The sequence below is a fragment of the Podarcis liolepis genome (assembly GCF_965112155.1).
Source record: "Podarcis liolepis genome assembly, chromosome: 9".
NCBI classification, from domain to species: domain Eukaryota; kingdom Metazoa; phylum Chordata; class Lepidosauria; order Squamata; family Lacertidae; genus Podarcis; species Podarcis liolepis.
Window position 1 is genome coordinate 21,785,250 of NC_139564.1, and position 17,808 is coordinate 21,803,057.

Below are 17,808 nucleotides of genomic sequence, written 5' to 3' on the forward strand. Positions count from 1 at the left end.
ATTGCTTTGACAGAGAAATGTGCTCAAGAATAAAAGGATGCATTGTGTTCAACCACATGAAAGTGCATGTTCATAATGACATTGTAATGCAAATCCAAACCCTAGTTACTGAGTATATCTTTTGATGCTCTGAAGAATGAGCACCTAGGGTTACTTGTCAGTACCTGAAACTTGTCCATGACTACCAACACTGCCCCCATCCCCAATGCCACCCCGCCACAGATCTTGGTCTCTGCCCCCTCCCTGTCTCTGACATCATGCCCATGCTACTGCCAACTCTGTCATCACAACTGTAACCTTACCCTTATTTTTCACACCACACTCATACTTTAATGAGATCAAGGATTAGGATGGGGGGAGAAATTTGATTCAGTTCCCATTTCAAGGTGCTCTTGCCTAACTTGCACTTTGCAAAGTCATGCACAAACTGAAACACAGCCATCGTTCAAAATTTGCACAGCTCCAAATTTTGCGGTGCAGTTCTGCAGCCAAGTAATGTGTGCACAAATGTATATAAATTCATATATTGGTAAAAACAATAACATGCAGGAATGCATTGCCTTAGGGGAATTGCTTTGTAAAACACATGTGTGCATGGAGAAATTTGCACTGAAATGCTGATGAATTTTCACAAAGGCTTAAAAAATATATTAAAAAAACTGGTGTGGAAATGATGGGAACTGAAATTAAGATCGGAAAAATAAGACACTGAGGTTGACATATCCACCCATCCCTAGCAAGGCTCGAGGCTGAAGCCTTCTGCACTCCACCATTGAATTATGGTCTCCCCCCACCAGCAGAATCAACCAGCAACCGTGACAAAGCACGAAAAGGAGCCCAGTATTCTAATTCCAGAGCCGCTGAGAAGCAACCGTACATATTCAAATCAGCTGTCATCACACCATTTCAATATGCCTAACACTCCATTCCTAAGCGTTTTGTGTTGGCAGAAAGACACGGTAGCATGTATCGTGAACGCTGTTTTATTTGACATTGTGCTGGCACAGCTATTGGGACTTGTCCTCAGAAGCAATGTACTGGCACTTCAACCGCACCTGCAGGACCACATTTCAGGGAGATGGATGCACATTCAATCCCTGAAGTCAGGCCACAGGTGCACCAGCCTTCAGCTGACACTGGTTTTCCACTTGTCTATACTGCAAACACAGAGGGTGATAGTGGGACCACTGTAGCAGATGGAGCCTGCACTCTGGCTCAAAGATTGTCACTTTCTATCCATCACTGAAATCAAGCATGCCTAACTCCATGTCACATTTAGGGCTGCTGCTCTTTGAGTTCAGCGAAAGGTGGTGTGTTAGACGCTGGACCAGGGGGCTGAGCCCCAGGTTTCTCTGTCAATCCCATTTCTGTCCCTTAAAAAAGGAACACATTTGCTCATTGGGGGCTATCTGCCATCTTAATTTGCCAGATACATAGAGCAAAACACAGGTATCTCTCAAAATGTGCACTTCTCTGAACTTTTCACTGCCGTTCCCCAACAAGGTAATGTCTACAAAAATGCATATACTGGAGGAAAGTGTGCATAACAATGCATATATTTATGAAAGCGACATTGTCAAAATGCATTACAATACCGAGACATTGCTTTGCAAAAATGTGTTTATTAGAGAAAACGCACAGATAAGTGAATATTAGGAGAAATCCACATCAAATGTGGGTGAATTTTCAAGAGGACTTTAAAAAAATAAAAATCACAAATGGATGTGGAAATATGGAGCAGTGAATTTAAGAGTGGGAAAATGAGAAACAGAGAGAAACTGAAATGGATAGATTCCCCCTTCCCTAGACAAGAAAGAGACCCTGAAAAGTGCAGGATATTCATGTCAACAAAGAGGACAGCTCTGTATGCATTTGTGGATGGCATCATCTGCCAAAGTGAGCAAATAACCTATGAGGATGGAAGACTACTGCACATGTAACACAGCTGCAACAAAAATGTGTACATAACAGCAATATATCTTGCTTTTCCCGTGCAATTTTCTAGTTCAAAGTAGCAACCAATGAACCAACAAATCAGCAGCCTGCAGCATTTATCCTCAAATCTTAGTTAAAGAAATTATTCTGTTTTCTGCCTACCTTAGCCTGATCGATTCCTTAATACTACATTGTCTCAGGTTGTTTCTTTTCTTTTCTTAAAGTTAAATCTATTCTGTATAATGATGGCGCTCATTAAGGAACCAATCACCCCCTCCCAACCCAAGTGGATGCTACACCTTTCATTCACACCCAAGCCCTTCAGATTGAAGCATATAATTAAACATTCTTTTCTTTAAATAATAATAATAATAATGCTTCTTCTTTTTTACTTCCCACACTACGCCTCCCACCCCAGCTTCAGCGTTGCTCTGAGAAAAAGACTGCAGAGTGAGGAAGCAAATGAACCGTGCTCTCCCACCTGCCAGAAAAATCCTCCAGCAGGGCAAGCCTTGAATTCTCCAGCGTCAAGAGTGTAAAAACGGCTTTCAGGCTTTTGTGTTTCTTTCATTTCATTTGCATCTTGTCAGAACTAAAAAGAGGAGAATGGGTGTTTTCAGAATATGGAACAGTGCAGGGGCAAGATGCCTGTGTGCCGCCGCCCACGCATTTGCTGCCCACCCACCCTTTCCTCCCGGGGCTGTCAGAAACAGAAGGAGCAAGCGAATAGCTTAGTTCTCCCTGCTCCCCATCAGAATTATGTGTAGTTTTTAAGCGAAAGTGTTGGTGTCCTACTCCTCTTATTTCTTTGGAGTGGCAAAACTGGCTTATCTTCCTGTTCGTTGATGGACAGGGGGATCCAGCTAGGGGAAATGTAATATTTCTTTACAAGGGAATGGGTGCAGGGAAGGAAGACGATGGGACAGTTCTCGTTGCCATAAGATGCCTCTGCTGCTCCATCTAGTGGCAGGAAGCCTCGGTCAAGCCAGTGTCTTCTTACACATTGCAGGCAGTTCGCTCTTCAGGAGGCCTCCTTACATAATCCCTGAGATGTGGAACCATCAGACTTGGCTTTATCAGCGCATGGCATTTAAGATTATCCTAGTCAGTTAGTCTTTAGAGCTGCATACCTTCCGAATGCTTTTTTATTTTATTTTACAGTTACATTATCACTCGGTGTATAGTGAATTTGTACATAACAGGGGGCCTGACATGAAAAAGATCTCCTTCCTCGTACCCTCCAACATGTTGCCACAGAAAACCGGGATGCACATCTTCCGGGATGTGCTTCCACGGGGCGAATGAAAATGTGTGGTTTTCAGCACTGCGATCTCACACAAGGTCACATGCCAAAGTCTTTCGGGGGCGGGACACAGTGCCAGACATTTTTGAGTGCCGTGCTCTCAAGAGCACACCCTCCCACAAAATGGGATGTCCTGATTTAGTTTTGAGCAGTTGAGGTGTATGTGTTTTGGGCAAGGGGAGTTATGGTGTGGGAGGAGGAGGAGGAGGAGGAGGAGGAGGAGAAGAAGAAGAAGAAGAAGAAGAAGAAGAAGAAGAAGAAGAAGAAGAAGAAGAAGAAGGGGGAGGGAGAAGAAGAGGAGGAGGAGGAGTTTGGATTTGATATCCCGCTTTATCACTACCCTAAGGAGTCTCAAAGTGGCTAACAATCTCCTTTCCCTTCCTCCCCCACAAAAAACACTCTGTGAGGTGAGTGGGGCTGAGACTTCAGAGAAGTGTGACTAGCCCAAGGCCACCGAGCAGCTGCATGTGGAGGAGCCGGGAATCGAATCCGGTTCACCAGATTACGAGTCCACTGCTCTGAACCACTACACCACACTGGCTCACTGGGAGGTGGGGCCGGCTGAGTAAAGGGTACATGCCACAGGCAGTTAGTGACTGTGTCATGTGCCAGCCCCTCCTCCAATCTGGGAAATTGCAGTTGTCCCATCAGCTGGCCCCCAGGTCTACGACTGCGATAGCTGAATGCCAGGTTGGCTCTGAGTAAGACTTCCTTCATCCATGATTTGCTTATGGAGACTGATCTGGTCCATATCACTGAGATCTGGGTGGGAGAGCAGGGTGGCTGTTCCAAACCCAGCAATGTTCATCTGGGTATGTGGTGCAGCATCAAGGCAGACTTGAGCATCAGGAGTGGGGAATTGCTTTGGTCTATAGAGATTTCACCTCTCTCTCCAAGCTGTTCCAGTTTGGGGGAGTGTTTGTTCCTGACATTGGAAAATCAGGACAGATTAGGGATTCTGCCAGGAAAACGATGCCTTATGAGGAACGGCTAAGGGAACTGGGCATGTTTAGCCTGGAGAAGAGGAGGTTAAGGGGTGATATGATAGCCATGTTCAAATATATAAAAGGATGTCATATAGAGGAGGGAGAAAGGTTGTTTTCTGCTGTCCAGAGAAGCGGACACGGAGCAATGGATCCAAACTACAAGAAAGAAGATTCCACCTAAACATTAGGAAGAACTTCCTGACAGTAAGAGCTGTTCGACAGTGGAATTTGCTGCCAAGGAGTGTGGTGGAGTCTCCTTCTTTGGAGGTCTTTAAGCAGAGGCTTGACAACCATATGTCAGGAGTGCTCTGATGGTGTTTCCTGCTTGGCAGGGGGTTGGACTCGATGGCCCTTGTGGTCTATTCCAACTCTATGATTCTATGATTCTAATTTTCTTCCTCTCTGTCCAGCAGTCTCCTTGCCTGAGCTGACAGAGCTTTTTTTTTCCTTTTCTTTTCAGAAAAGCAACATATAAAAATGGGGGAAATGGGAAGGAAGGCATTTTTGGTTGAAGGGAAAAGCATGTCTTCAAGGTGATCATTCAAAAAGGGGTTTGAAAATTGAGTGACATATGTTATCAGATTTCAAGGACATGGCTTAGAATATTTTTTAAAAAAATATTAATTGGTTTATAAATACTTTAAAATAATGTTTTCACAAGCTGCATTCACTTCACTGACGTGCTTTACATTCTGATTAACTGCAAAAGACTTCTTTGCACATTATATGCACTGTGCAAATGCACAGACGTTATTCTACTGTAAATCTGAATCACTGTTGCTTATCTGTCATCATGCACTCACTGATCCCCCCCACCTCCTCTGCAGATCTAACAATAATAAATTCAAAACCTCATAAATTCATGTTTGAGCCAAGATTTCAACGGGGGGCACAGGGCACCATCATTAAGTCAAAGCAGAAGCTTCCTAACTCCTCCTCTTGACTTCACAGGAGGAAGAAAGGGGTGGCATTAACATGCTCAGATATTTACAGAGACATTGTAAAGGTGACTTCATAAACTATCAAAGTTTTAGGGATGAATGGAAGGCACAGTCTGGTGGAGATGTTAAGTATTTAGGGCTGCAAGTAGGAATGGGGAATAAATTGTATTTACTCTGCATTTAGGGGCAAATGTATCCCATTTGTAATTTCCAAAACTATATCAGAACTGAAACATAACCATCCTTTGAAACTCACACTTATCCCAGTTTTGTGATTCTCCAAAGTTTACAAAAATGCATACATTAGGGAGGGCTATGTGCACAAACATGAATATATTCATGAAAGCAACATACCAAAATGCATTAATTTAGCGGAAATTGCTTGCAAAAATGTGCACATTAATCAAACTGGCATACAATGATACGTTTATTCGAGGAAATTTGCACTAAAATGCTGCTGAATTTTCATGAGGTTCTTTTTTAAAAAAAGTAAAAATCACAAATTGCTGCAGGAATGGTATGGAGAGCTTCATGCAAGATTTGAAAATGAGAAACTGAGGGAACCAAAACAGACAAATCGTCCCATCCGAATCCACAAGAGAAAAGAAGGGGGCATATTGCTGACCACATAGATCAGGAATGAAAGTTTACTGTCTCAGAGGTACAACACCTAAATGAAAAGGTGAGACAGCAGTACTAGAAAGAACAGAACAAGCCCTTGACAAGACAAATGGCCAGAAAGTAAACAATATATCCAATAACACAAAGATAGATGGGGAATGCTCCAGACTCAACAATCAATGCTGAGTGATTGACTAAAGTGAATTGTGCAAAGCCGGGAGGGTGAAGGGGAGGGTCAGCTGCATACAAGTAAGAAAATGGAAAAACAATACGATCTCTGGAATCCTTTGGGGAAATATAAGGTGCAGGCAGATGTGAAAGCAATTGATTTGTTAGGGCCAAGGAGGGATGAAAAAACACCTGTTAATGGCATTCTAATCATGCTGATGAGGATTTATGATGCTTAATTCCAATAAATAATGTGAGAATCATCTCACAGGCAATTTTATGTCACCATAGAGTTATATATAGCAAAGTGGTGTCCCTCTGAGACCAGCCACTCTTAACTGAGCTGGTAAGAACTCACTGCTGTTGCTTTGCCAATGGTATTTTGTAGCTGTATTTTTCCATTTCAGGATTTGGGTTTTTTGAAATAAAAACAAACAAACAAAACCCAAGCTGGAGAATGTTGTTTAAAAGGGCATCATGGTGATGTCAGGTGTTTCACAGGGCCAGCAGGGTGTGTGAGGTGTCAGGATGCGGCCTGCCAACCTCATCCAGTTTCCCTGCCTTAGGCCATTTGTTATCTCTCTGCTTAACCTACCTCACAGGGTTCTTGTGAGGAGAACTTTGCCTGGGGTGGGAAGGACCATGTCTGCCATCTTGGATTCCTTGGAAGAAAGGCTGGGGTAGTGAGAATTAATTAAATAAACAGTGCAATTTTGAAGCCGTTTCATCTGCTCTGGTGGAAATGCGGAACTGAAAGTAAAAATTCAGTCCAAATGATTTTGCATAAGGCTGGCTGAAACGAGGTACTGAGTAATATGAATTAAGGCAAAAGGCTGAAATAAAACTCAAAGCCTCAGCACAATACTCAATTAAATGCATCACTCTTACAGTAAATGTATGTAATGGATACTGGGCTAATATTTGATTGCTGAGATATAAAGTGCAACTGGAGATTAATTCTTTTGGCACGAAGAATGGCAATAGATATTTGTCAAAAGCATGCCAAAGAAAGCAGCCTTAGAGAGAGCATTACCCTTTGTGATCGACTATAATTCTCAGCAGCAGTGTACCTTAAATACCCGAGGGGATTGGGCCATAGATTTTTCTATTTAGTTTCCAGCTCAGAACACAGTCTAAGCATCATTAGATACTGCTAATGAGTTCAGATGTTTGAATCCTGAAAGAAAGGACCTGTGTTTAAGGCCCCATTATTCAAAGTGCTCCTCCCACCAGGTACAAGCTTACAGGCCATTGGCTATATGACAAAACAAAGCAATTATGTGGTCTGTTTGCTAGAAACGTCTCTGAAGGTGAGAAATTGCTTTATTGTTCATTTACATTTAGAAATGGTGGTAATGAAGGCCAGAGAAACAAGCATCTCCTCCAGTCCACAGTTATTTAGCTGCATGGCTGTGAAACGTTTAGCTCTGGTATTAAAATGCCACTTTCAAAGAAGTCTGTGTAAAACAGAACTGGGATGGAGAACATGTGGCTCTCCAGATGTTCACAGAATCATCGAATGGTACAGCTGGAAGGGGATCACAAGGGTCATCTATTCCAAGCCCATGCAATGCAGAAATCTTTTGCCCAATGTGGGGCTCAAACCTGTGACCCTAAGATTAAGGGTCTTATGATCTACCAACTGAGCTCCCCATCATCATTGACCATTGATTATACTTCCTGGCTCTATTAGCAACTGGTGTCCAACAACATATGGAGGACCACAGGCCCCCATCTCTGATGGAGAGGTAAAGAAACATGGTATTTGCAGTTCAGAAACTAGTGTCTGTGGGACATCATAGACTGCTAAAACCAAACACCTACTCTCAACAAAGCCTTTGACTGTGTCGACCACAGCAAACTATGGCAAGTTCTTAAAGAAATGGGAGTGCCTGACCACCTCATCTGTCTCCTGAGAAATCTCTATGTGGGACAAGAAGCTACAGTTAGAACTGGATATGGAACAACCGACTGGTTCAAAATTGGGAAAGGAGTACGACAAGGTTGTATATTGTCTCCCTGCTTATTTAACTTATATGCAGAATTCATCACGCGAAAGGCTGGGCTGGATGAATCCCAAGCCGGAATCAAGATTGCTGGAAGAAATATCAACAACCTCAGATATGCAAATGACACAACCTTGATGGCAGAAAGTGAGGAGGAATTAAAGAACCCTTTAATGAGGGTGAAAGAGAAGAGTGCAAAATATGGTCTGAAGCTCAACATCAAAAAAACTAAGATTATGGCCACTGGGCCCATCACTTCCTGGCAAATAGAAGGGGAAGAAATGGAGGTAGTGATCAGCCCTGAGTGCTCACTGGAAGGACAGATCCTGAAGCTGAGGCTCCAATACTTTGGCCACCTCATGAGAAGAGAAGACTCCCTGGAAAAGACCCTGATGTTGGGAAAGATGGAGGGCACAAGGAGAAGGAGACGACAGAGGACAAGATGGTTGGACAGTGTTCTCGAAGCTACCAGCATGAGTTTGACCAAACTGCAGGAGGCAGTGGAAGATAGGAATGCCTGGCGTGCTCTGGTTCATGGGGTCATGAAGAGTTGGACACGACTAAACGACTAAACAACAACAACAAAACTCTCAACACCAATAATTTTAGGGTTGATGATTCTTTATGCTAATCCTTTTTATATTGCTTTGTGCTCTTTTCTATGTCTTTATTGTTATTCTAGCATTTTAATTATGTTAGCCACTCTGGTATTGTTTTCTTTTTCATCTGAAGAGCAGAATATGCACCTCTTATGTAAACAAATATAACATTAACAACAACAATGAGAAATTGTTCTGCTGTGAAAATTTAAGAAGCACTCTTGACCTTGCCAAATAGCCAAGCTCATTTTTAATGCTTTGCAAGCAACTTTTTAAAAATTATATAATTAGCATTAACTTTAATATTCTGAAATATTAAATCATTTTCCTAAAGTTTTCCTAATTGAGAGGGTTCCGGTACAGCAATGTACTTGCTCTCTTTTGATTTGCAATATGATTTTTGGGTATGTTATTATATTTTCTATTGTCACTATTTTCGTTGCTATGTTATTGTTTTGCTGCGTTATTATGAAATTCTTTTTGCAGTATTTGTTTTAAAAGCATCCCTGTTTCTGTGTTGTCAGCCACTTTGAGCATGATTTTGTGTGTGTGCAAAAGTGCCATACAAATAAAATGAATGGATGAACGAATGAATTTGGGAGACTTGACTCGTGGAAAACCCACCATCCCTCAAAGCAATTGGTTCCATTGTCAAACTGCTCCTGTAACTTAAGCCCATGAGGTGTAATCCTGCCCTCTTAGGTGGCAGAAAACAAGTGCTTGTTCTGTTCTAAGTGACAAATATTACAGATATTTGAAGAGGGCTCCAAGTGTGTCCGGTGGGTATATGAACACAGCCCGCATCTATGGAATTCACCTTTTCAAGCAGATTCCACAGCAGTGGCATGTGGTCAGTGGACTAGGCTAGTTCCCTAAATGTTCCCAAGGCCCCATCTGCAGAGCTACAGCGCATGCAAAAACCATCTTGTGGACTGTGAGACCCACGATTGGTCTTGTCTGTTCAGTCCACCAGAGCTTGTCTTCACAGGCAGGGGAAGTCCCCAACTCACTGAGGGTTTGAGACCCATTGGCTATCCTCACCTGGTTTAGTCAGTCAGTCAAAAGCTGTGGCCTCTGTCACATGCTGACAGCTTCTAGGAGCCACAGGTGAGAGTTGAGTGCAGGGTGGGGACCAAAGGTAAACAAACTACCTCAGAAGGAGCACAAACTGCTGGTTTGCTTATAGTACATTGATTATGCTGGATTGTTACTGCTTTGTGGTGGCCTTTTAAGGTGAGTAATTAATTGGATGTTGTAAATCCTTAAAACTTATATTTGAATTGGTTGTATTATTTTATTTGCTACTTTATGAAAAAAAAAATCCCCTCATAAAGCAGGTTATACATTTATTAAGCCTTAAACTGCCCTTTCCCTTCTCCCAGCTAAACAATACCTAGTTCATTCAACTGTTCCTTGCAAGATTTGTTTTCTTGCCGCTGTCCATCTTTGTTGCCCTCCTCTGAACTTAGTGTAATTTCTTTGACAGATGAGGCCTTGTCTTTGGATTTAAAAAGGAGCTTAAAGCTAGAAAACCACCGTGTAGAAACTGAGGTGACCTCTGAAACATTAGAAAGCCCAGCAGTCTTACTGTTGCCAACAAGGATATCATGTGAGGTAAGACCTATCCATTTGTTGATTTATTTTTATTTTTAAAAGAGGGATAAAAGCACCACCCTTCAAATGTATCTATCCCAAGAGTGGCTCAATGTATAGCAGTGGTGGCTGGGGATGATGGTTCTATGGAGGAAGATAGCAAGTGGGAGCCATCTGAGGGCAGATTGGTAGGACAATGCCCCATTTGCCATAATGGACTAGCCTCCATTGCTTCCACCAGTACCCATTGGCAGTCCCATCTTCATCCTGTGGTGAAGTAGGTTGTCAACATTTTTATACCCTTATGTATCCAGACAAAACATGCCTCCTGGTAATGTTTCAAGCGACGTACATGAAAACCCACAATGAGAATTTGTCATTTCCCATTGGTTTGGTTTTCATTTCCTGATGTGAAAGGCTAATTGGATGTAACTGTTACTTTGTAGAATCCTGGAGAAATTTTTGTTCTTTTGAGAGACGAAGTTCCTGATGACTCAGTGGTGATTGAATTTGTGACAGAGAACAAATGGATCAGGACTGAGCCACACTTTTGGAGTCAGAAGGTCAGGTATATGAAAGCTTTAGGTAAGAAATGGGGGCAGGGATATTTCATATAAAACTATAGTTATTGTCTCCTTTCCAATAGCTCACTGGAGGTAAAATTCTGACTCAAGAGGCAAGTGAGTGAGTAGTGTTAGACGATGTACTAAGGAGGTAGTGCTCATGTCACCTCTGGTTACTGCTGTTTACTGGGAGGTGGAGGGGGTGGGGAGGCAGTGGTAAGGTTGGTGCAGTGCAAATGCACCGGCAGAGTCTGTCACTATCTCCCTCAGCAGGGATGCAACCAACCTGAGATCAGGTGAGAACCACCTTCTAGTCCTCCTCTCTTCACTGGCCTTTTGACACAGATTTTTACTTCCAATCAGAACACAGCATATATTTCTTCATTTTTGTGTTTGAATACTACCTTGAAAAGGTGTATAGCTGTTTCACATCATAAAGCAAATTAAAAGAATAAAACACAAATTTCTACCAATTTCAAAGCACCGCTTTGTGGTGATCCTGATCCATGAGTTTTGAATGCAGGGTGCTATTTTATTAATGCACAGACATAAAAACACAGGGCTTATGAGAAACTGGATTTATTGGGTTGTTTATGTGTGATAAAATGGCAGGTGGCAGTCTTTTAAAATGTCATTGATTAGTCACAGACTGCTATTCTCAATCTATTCCCTCTATAAAATGTGGATGCACATATTCTCTTATTACTATATGAATCTTAGCAATATGTTCTCTTGCTTTACAGAGAGTTGCATGGGTATCGCCCCACCCCTTTCTGGTCTTTTGCCTGACAATTATTCATACTGAAATCTTCAACCATTTTTCTTCCTTTGGTGTTTAATAGCCTTGCACCATTTGTACTTCTCTTCCCAAACAATGATAACCCTCTCCCTCAAAAGAGAAATTCAAAATGCTACCAGTGCTTGAACTTCAGCAGGGCCAGCCCTACTGTTAGACACCATGAGGCAGCCACCCCAGACAGCATGTCCCCTAAAACAGACTGCTGCCCTCAAGTGCAGAGGAGAACACTGCCCTGTCACCAGTGTTGAAGAAACTAATCTGGTCAGTTTCTGTACAGGGAAGGATGTGTGGCATCATATTTTTCCTTCATCCCAGGCAGCAAAATGCTTTGGGCTGTCCTTGGATTTGAGATATGAAAGAACGCATTCATTATCATGATCCACTCCACCCCAGTTTCTGTGCAACGGCTTTGCAGCTCATGAGCCTTCAGTTCCTTGCATGTTTTAAAGCCTCTTGCACCTTGAACAGCTTATGTGCCAGGCAGCAAGTCAACAGATCAAGGCTTTTCTGGTCTGGAAATGATATTTCTCTATCTGTTGCCATTCTGTCTCTAAGACATGTTATTCCTTGTGTGCGACCCCCGATTTATGCCATCCACAAAAGTGGGCTCTAATTTGCATATGGAGCAATACATATATAATTTTTATGCAAATTCGTGCCTTTTGTGAGCAGGGCAGAGGGCCCAATAATCATACCATGTCTTGGGAAGTCCTATTGGCATCGTTGATGATACCCTCCCAAATATTTGACTGAAGAAAATAGGTGGTACACTTCATCTATGTTAGGTGGCCAACTACTCAAAGAAGCTCTTGTTAGACAGAATTAAAAGTACATCTTGTAGTCCAGCCAGGTGCTTCTGGGAAACTTATAGTATGAAGGCAACAGTTCTCTCCTGCTGTTTGACCCTTGCATCTGGTATGCAGAGGTCAATTACGCTTAAATGTAATAGTGAGTGACTCAGATGAATAAAATCTAATGGCAAGGGATCAAGGCATCTATTGGCATCCTTGCCCCCAGCCCCCTAATAATTAGTCTGGGATCTTTTAGGAGGAAGGGTGGGATATGGATTTAATAATAAATAAACAGTATCATGCTTTCTACAGGAGATACTGATTAGCACTGTCTCTCCCAGCTTTCAGACTGGAATACTTGCCAGCCCTACCTGGAGATACCAGGAATTGAGATACCTTTTGCATGCATGTGGTCTACCACTGAGCTATAGGTTAGCCTGTGGCTATATACAATAAAATGATGTTTTATTGATGCTTTCCTCTCCCAAAATATTCAGGCAATCATGCATGCTGCCAAGGTTATGTGATTGACATTCCTGTAGTTGTTGTACCAAACAGATAAGTACAGCTAAAATATAAGCTATTAGATCTCTATCCAGTATATAAAACCACTAAAAAAAAAGTGATACAGTGGTACCTCGGGTCACAGAGGCTTCAGGTTACAGACTCCGCTAACCCAGAAATAGTACCTCGGGTTAAGAACTTTGCTTCAGGATGAGAACAGAAATCGTGCTCCGGCGGCGCGGTGGCAGCGGGAGGCCCCATTAGCTAAAGTGGTACCTCAGGTTAAGAACAGTTTCAGGTTAAGAACGGACCTCCAGAACGAATTAAGTTCTTAACCCGAGGTACCAGTGGTACCAGTGTCTTCCAGACATTTTGAACTACAACTTCCATCAGCCTTGGCAAGCATAAGCTGACTGGCTGGAGGGCTATAGTCCAAAACATCTGGAGTTTGTGAAGGCTGCCTTACTATGGCCACATTTGCACCATACATTTAAAGCAGCACGATACCACTTTAAAGTACCATGGCTTTCCCCTTGGAATTCTGGGACCTGAAGTTTATTAAGGCTACTGAAAATTGTTCGAAGGGCCTTATTCCCCTTTCAGTCCTACAATTTCCAATCCCTCTTCACAGGAAACTCTGTATGGGGAATGGGGGACTCTTAGCACCCTTGACAAGCAGCAACACTCTTGGGGGAAGTAGTAGTAGCAGCAGTAGTAGTAATAATACCTGTATTTGTACCCCACCCATCTGACTGGGTTGCCCTAGCCACTCTGGGCGACTTCCAGCATATACAAAAACATAATGAAACATTGAAAACTTCCCATTACACTTTGAGTCACTATGACTCATTTTATGTACTAAGTGTAAAGGCAGCAAAAAATAAGACCACAGTGCTTCCCAAACTTTCTCTGTTTCTGTGCTGCTCACATTTCCTGTGGGATGCTGTTGAAGTGGTGTTGAGGCTCAACAGGTCTGGCAACCTCTCCCTGTAAACAGAGGGCAGCGTTCACCTAACAAACCCCATCAGCAGAAGCGCAGTGCAAGGACTTCTGCTTGTTCAACAGGGCTTGCACCCCTTTCCTTCCCCTAAGCCCCCCCCAAAAAAAAATTGGTTCTGGGGGATGGTCAGGAGACTCTCCAAAACAGTGCAAAGGGGGATCTTTCCATCTGGCAAGTTGGAACGCTTGGGCAGACAGAATCATTGGAAGAGTACAAAAGTAGCGTCATAGTGCTTTAAATGTATGATGCGAACATGGCCTGTATCTTGCTTGTGGGACAACTCACTGACCACGTTGATTCATATAAAGGTTAAATAGGTGAAGCCAGAGGGTATGATAATTTGGATGACCCAGATGTCTCCTGCCAGTGAATTGTATTCATTGTACTTGATGGGTGGAAAAGTGTTGGTGGTGATGATCCTTCTCTTTTTCTCTGTCCTCTTATTATCCTCTGTGCTTTTTATTTCTCTTTTATAAGATTTTCCTGCTGGCTTTGTAAACGTAAATGTCTACTGTGAGGGAGTCATTAAAGCTTCGACACAGATTGAATACTACACAGCCGTTGAGGAGATTGAAAGCATTCTTCAGAAAGTGGCTGATCCAATAGTCTTTGCTTGTCAGGTAAGGATGATTGCAGTGTTAAAAGTTAATAAAAGGAAGGTGGGAGGAGATGTGCCAATATGAGATAAGAGAATGTACATTGTGTTGTAAATGCCATACATTGATCTAATAAGAATAATGAGAATGGATCAATAAGAAGCCACAGTGATGAAACCAGTTGATAACAGGCCTAGGCATAACATCTCGCCAACAAAAAATAAATTGTTGTTGCTTTGCTGCTGTTTGATGCTGTCTGTCCAATGCTATAAACATGCAGGATGCTTCCCAGATTTGAAACATTTGTTCCTCCTGACTCAACAGTGCTTACTTATAATAAGCAATCGGTTTAAGAACTAAAATCAATCACAACCTTGACATAACAGCAAGAATACGGCTTATCCTTCTGAAAGTGTGTACGTAGAACCCACACTTCTTGTTTGTTTTATTTATTAAATTGCTATCCTTCCTTCCCTCTCCAGTAGCTCAGCACAACAATTGTTGGGTTCTCTTCACATACAACTTGCTGCCGCCACCACCACCACTGTATTTTTTTGCAACAATTCTGTTTGACAGATTAGACTGAGGGGGAATAACTGTCTTGAGGTCACTCAGTGAGTTTCTAGACTGAGCAAGGATTTGACTCCCTATTCTAAGTCTAGAAGGAGCTCTGGACCAAAATGTTGGATATAAATAATGTTGGATATAAATAATGCATTTAACACTTCTGGATGGCAAGATGTTGGCAGCCTCTGCTATACCCAATGCGCCCACCTATGTGGTGATTTTTGTTGTTGTTGCACCTGATAATCCAGAGTCCCGAAGCTAAAGCACAGGTACCACCCAAGCTGTTGAAAAGGGCCAATTCTTGAAGCTTAGAAAAAAAGAATATCCACAATCCCAAAGCTCTTTGATATCCCTGTGGTCAGTGGATCACAAGTGGCTCTCTGAATGGTGTGGAGCTGCTATGCTATCTTCTCAGCAGATGGGTCACTGTTGCTTACTGGGAGGGAAAGAGGGTGGCTTCAGAAGGCAGCGCAGTCAGTGCAGTGCAAACACACTGGCAGAGCCAATGTGGTGCTCCTGCCGATGCATTTGCACTGTGCTGACTTCCCTGATGCCTCACCTCTTCCCCTACTGATAAGCAACTGGATGCTAACTTTCTTTCCCATACCAAGGCTGGCGTTATCAGTGCTTCAAGTGGCACTGTGTGCAAAATTTGCTGACTGCCCTTTGGAGAATGTAGATTGAGGTTGACATCATTATTGAATCACTGTGTAGTAGTTTTGCATGTCAGCTTGAAAGATTATGATAAAGAGGAGTGGAGCATCATTTCCTTAAAATAATATAGCAGTCTAACATCAGACTTCTGGAGAGCATCGGGTCGCTCGGCTGCTTTCATAATGCTGACTCTGTTGTCTTTTTGCCCATAGTCCTATTTGAGAAAAGCCAACTTGTGGCTTGTCCAGGCAGCATTGTAGGCAGAGAAATACTGCCAGTATGAGCTTACTGAATGGCACAGAAGGCTTTACCTGCAGTTCAAACTTAGGACTATGCTGCCCACACTGATCCTGCTAGTCCCAAATCTGCCATCTGAACTAGCAGGGATCAGCAGAGTCATACTTCAGTGCCTGCGTGGCTTATGGATGCCAAGCCGGCAGCATTTCTTTCTTCCACCAGCATTTACCTCATGCACAGCTAATTCATCACTTTTCACCATCTTCCCATTATGCTCTGACCAACTTTGGAACATGATTTGTTTTATTATTATTTTTGCTGTGGATCAGATACATTTGGCATCTTAAAACGTTCCCTTTTTTTGCTGGCTCACTAAATCGCCTACTGTTTCTGACCTTCTGAAATAAATATGTTTAACGTCATTAGACATATAATATTGTGACATGATTTTCCAAATACATGTACACTTCAAGGACTCTGATGTGGAAAGATGGATAACAGTGTCATTCTTTTTTTAAAATGTTCTGCTTGTCTAGTTGAGGAGAATCTGGGTGCATGGATTTGATGTGCTTGTTAGTTTTCTTGAAAATCTTTGTGTCATTCTTAGTCAGTACATAAGGAAATGTTCACACCAGCCTTACCCAACCTGGTGCCCTCCAGATGTTTTGGACTACAATTGCTATCATTTTTGAGTCAGCTGTGCTGGGTGGAATTGATGGGAATCACAGTCTAAAATATCTGGGGGGAACCAGACTGGGGAAATCTGCCTTATACTAAAATGGTCTCAGCTGAAAGTTCATCCTTAGCAGGCAGTTCCAGTGTCACAGAATTCACATCTGAAATCTACGATTGATAGATTGGCCAAGTCCAACTAATTAATATATGTTTTCAGTGAAAAACATTCACTTACAATGCATATATATGATGTGTACCAGCTCCTGACAGGATTCCACTGAAGGAGTAGGTCATAGTATGCGGGTGCTCCTAGATCCATTGTCATTACTAGAGGCCCAGGTAACCTATTACCAACTTAAGTTGCTGCGCCAACTAAGACCATTCTTGCATAGGAGTAACCTTCCCATGGTGGTCCATATGTAGACAGCTACACAATAAGACTACTGCAATGTGCTGTGAATAGGAATGTAGTTTGCTGTTCAGTACAGTGGTGCCCCGCAAGATGAATGCCTCGCAAGACGGAAAACTCGCTAGACGAAAGAGTTTTCCGTTTTGGAGGTGCTTCGCAAAACGAATTTACTATGGGCTTGCTTCGCAAGATGAAAATGTCTTGCGAGTTCCTGCGGGGGTTTTTTCCTTTCCCCCCTTTTTCTAAGCCGCTAAGCCGCTTATCAGCTGATCCGATAAGCTGATAAGCTGCTAAAAGCCGCTAAAAGCCGCTAAAAGCCGCTAAAAGCCGCTAATAGCGCTAATCCTCTAATCCGTCAATGGGCTTGCTTCGCAAGACGAAAAAACCGCTAGACGAAGAGAATCACGGAACCGATTCTTTTCGTCTTGCGAGGCACCACTGTATCTGTTCATCTTTTGATCACTCGGTCTGTTGCAGTTTGCAGTTTGTTAAATTGTGTCCTCCCTAAAAGAGGGCACGTGTTGCGGTGAGACCTGGAGACTGATCACCTATGTTGTGGGTGGGTAATATTGGTTAGCCACAACACCCGATTGGTAGGTCCCTCAATGTTGGGTTCAATCTGGCCAATGGAGCACAGTCTAAACAGATCGAGGGACCTATATATACCCATGCACATGACCCAGAGCTTCTCTTTTGGCTCGTGCATTCGGAACACCGCCCACCTCTCCCTACTTTTAGGGCATTTTGTGATTGACCTTGCTATGCCATCATGTGTCGTCTGTCGTTGGGACAGGGGCAAAGCAGGAATTTCCCCATTTGGCTGATTGGCTGTTGCCATTTGGGTTTCACCTGCCGTGTAGC

The 17,808-nt window shown here is 42.8% G+C and overlaps 1 protein-coding gene across 1 annotated transcript in view; it reads left to right on the forward strand.

The window, feature by feature from the left end:
* BANK1 (B cell scaffold protein with ankyrin repeats 1) overlaps nucleotides 1-17,808 on the forward strand; it is a 172,802-nt gene that overhangs the window by 40,177 nt on the left and 114,817 nt on the right. Inside the window, exons 3-5 of the mRNA XM_083459213.1 lie at nucleotides 10,046-10,173; nucleotides 10,599-10,737; nucleotides 14,287-14,429. Coding sequence (XP_083315339.1) covers nucleotides 10,046-10,173; nucleotides 10,599-10,737; nucleotides 14,287-14,429 — 410 coding nt within the window. The remainder of the gene's footprint in view (nucleotides 1-10,045; nucleotides 10,174-10,598; nucleotides 10,738-14,286; nucleotides 14,430-17,808) is intronic.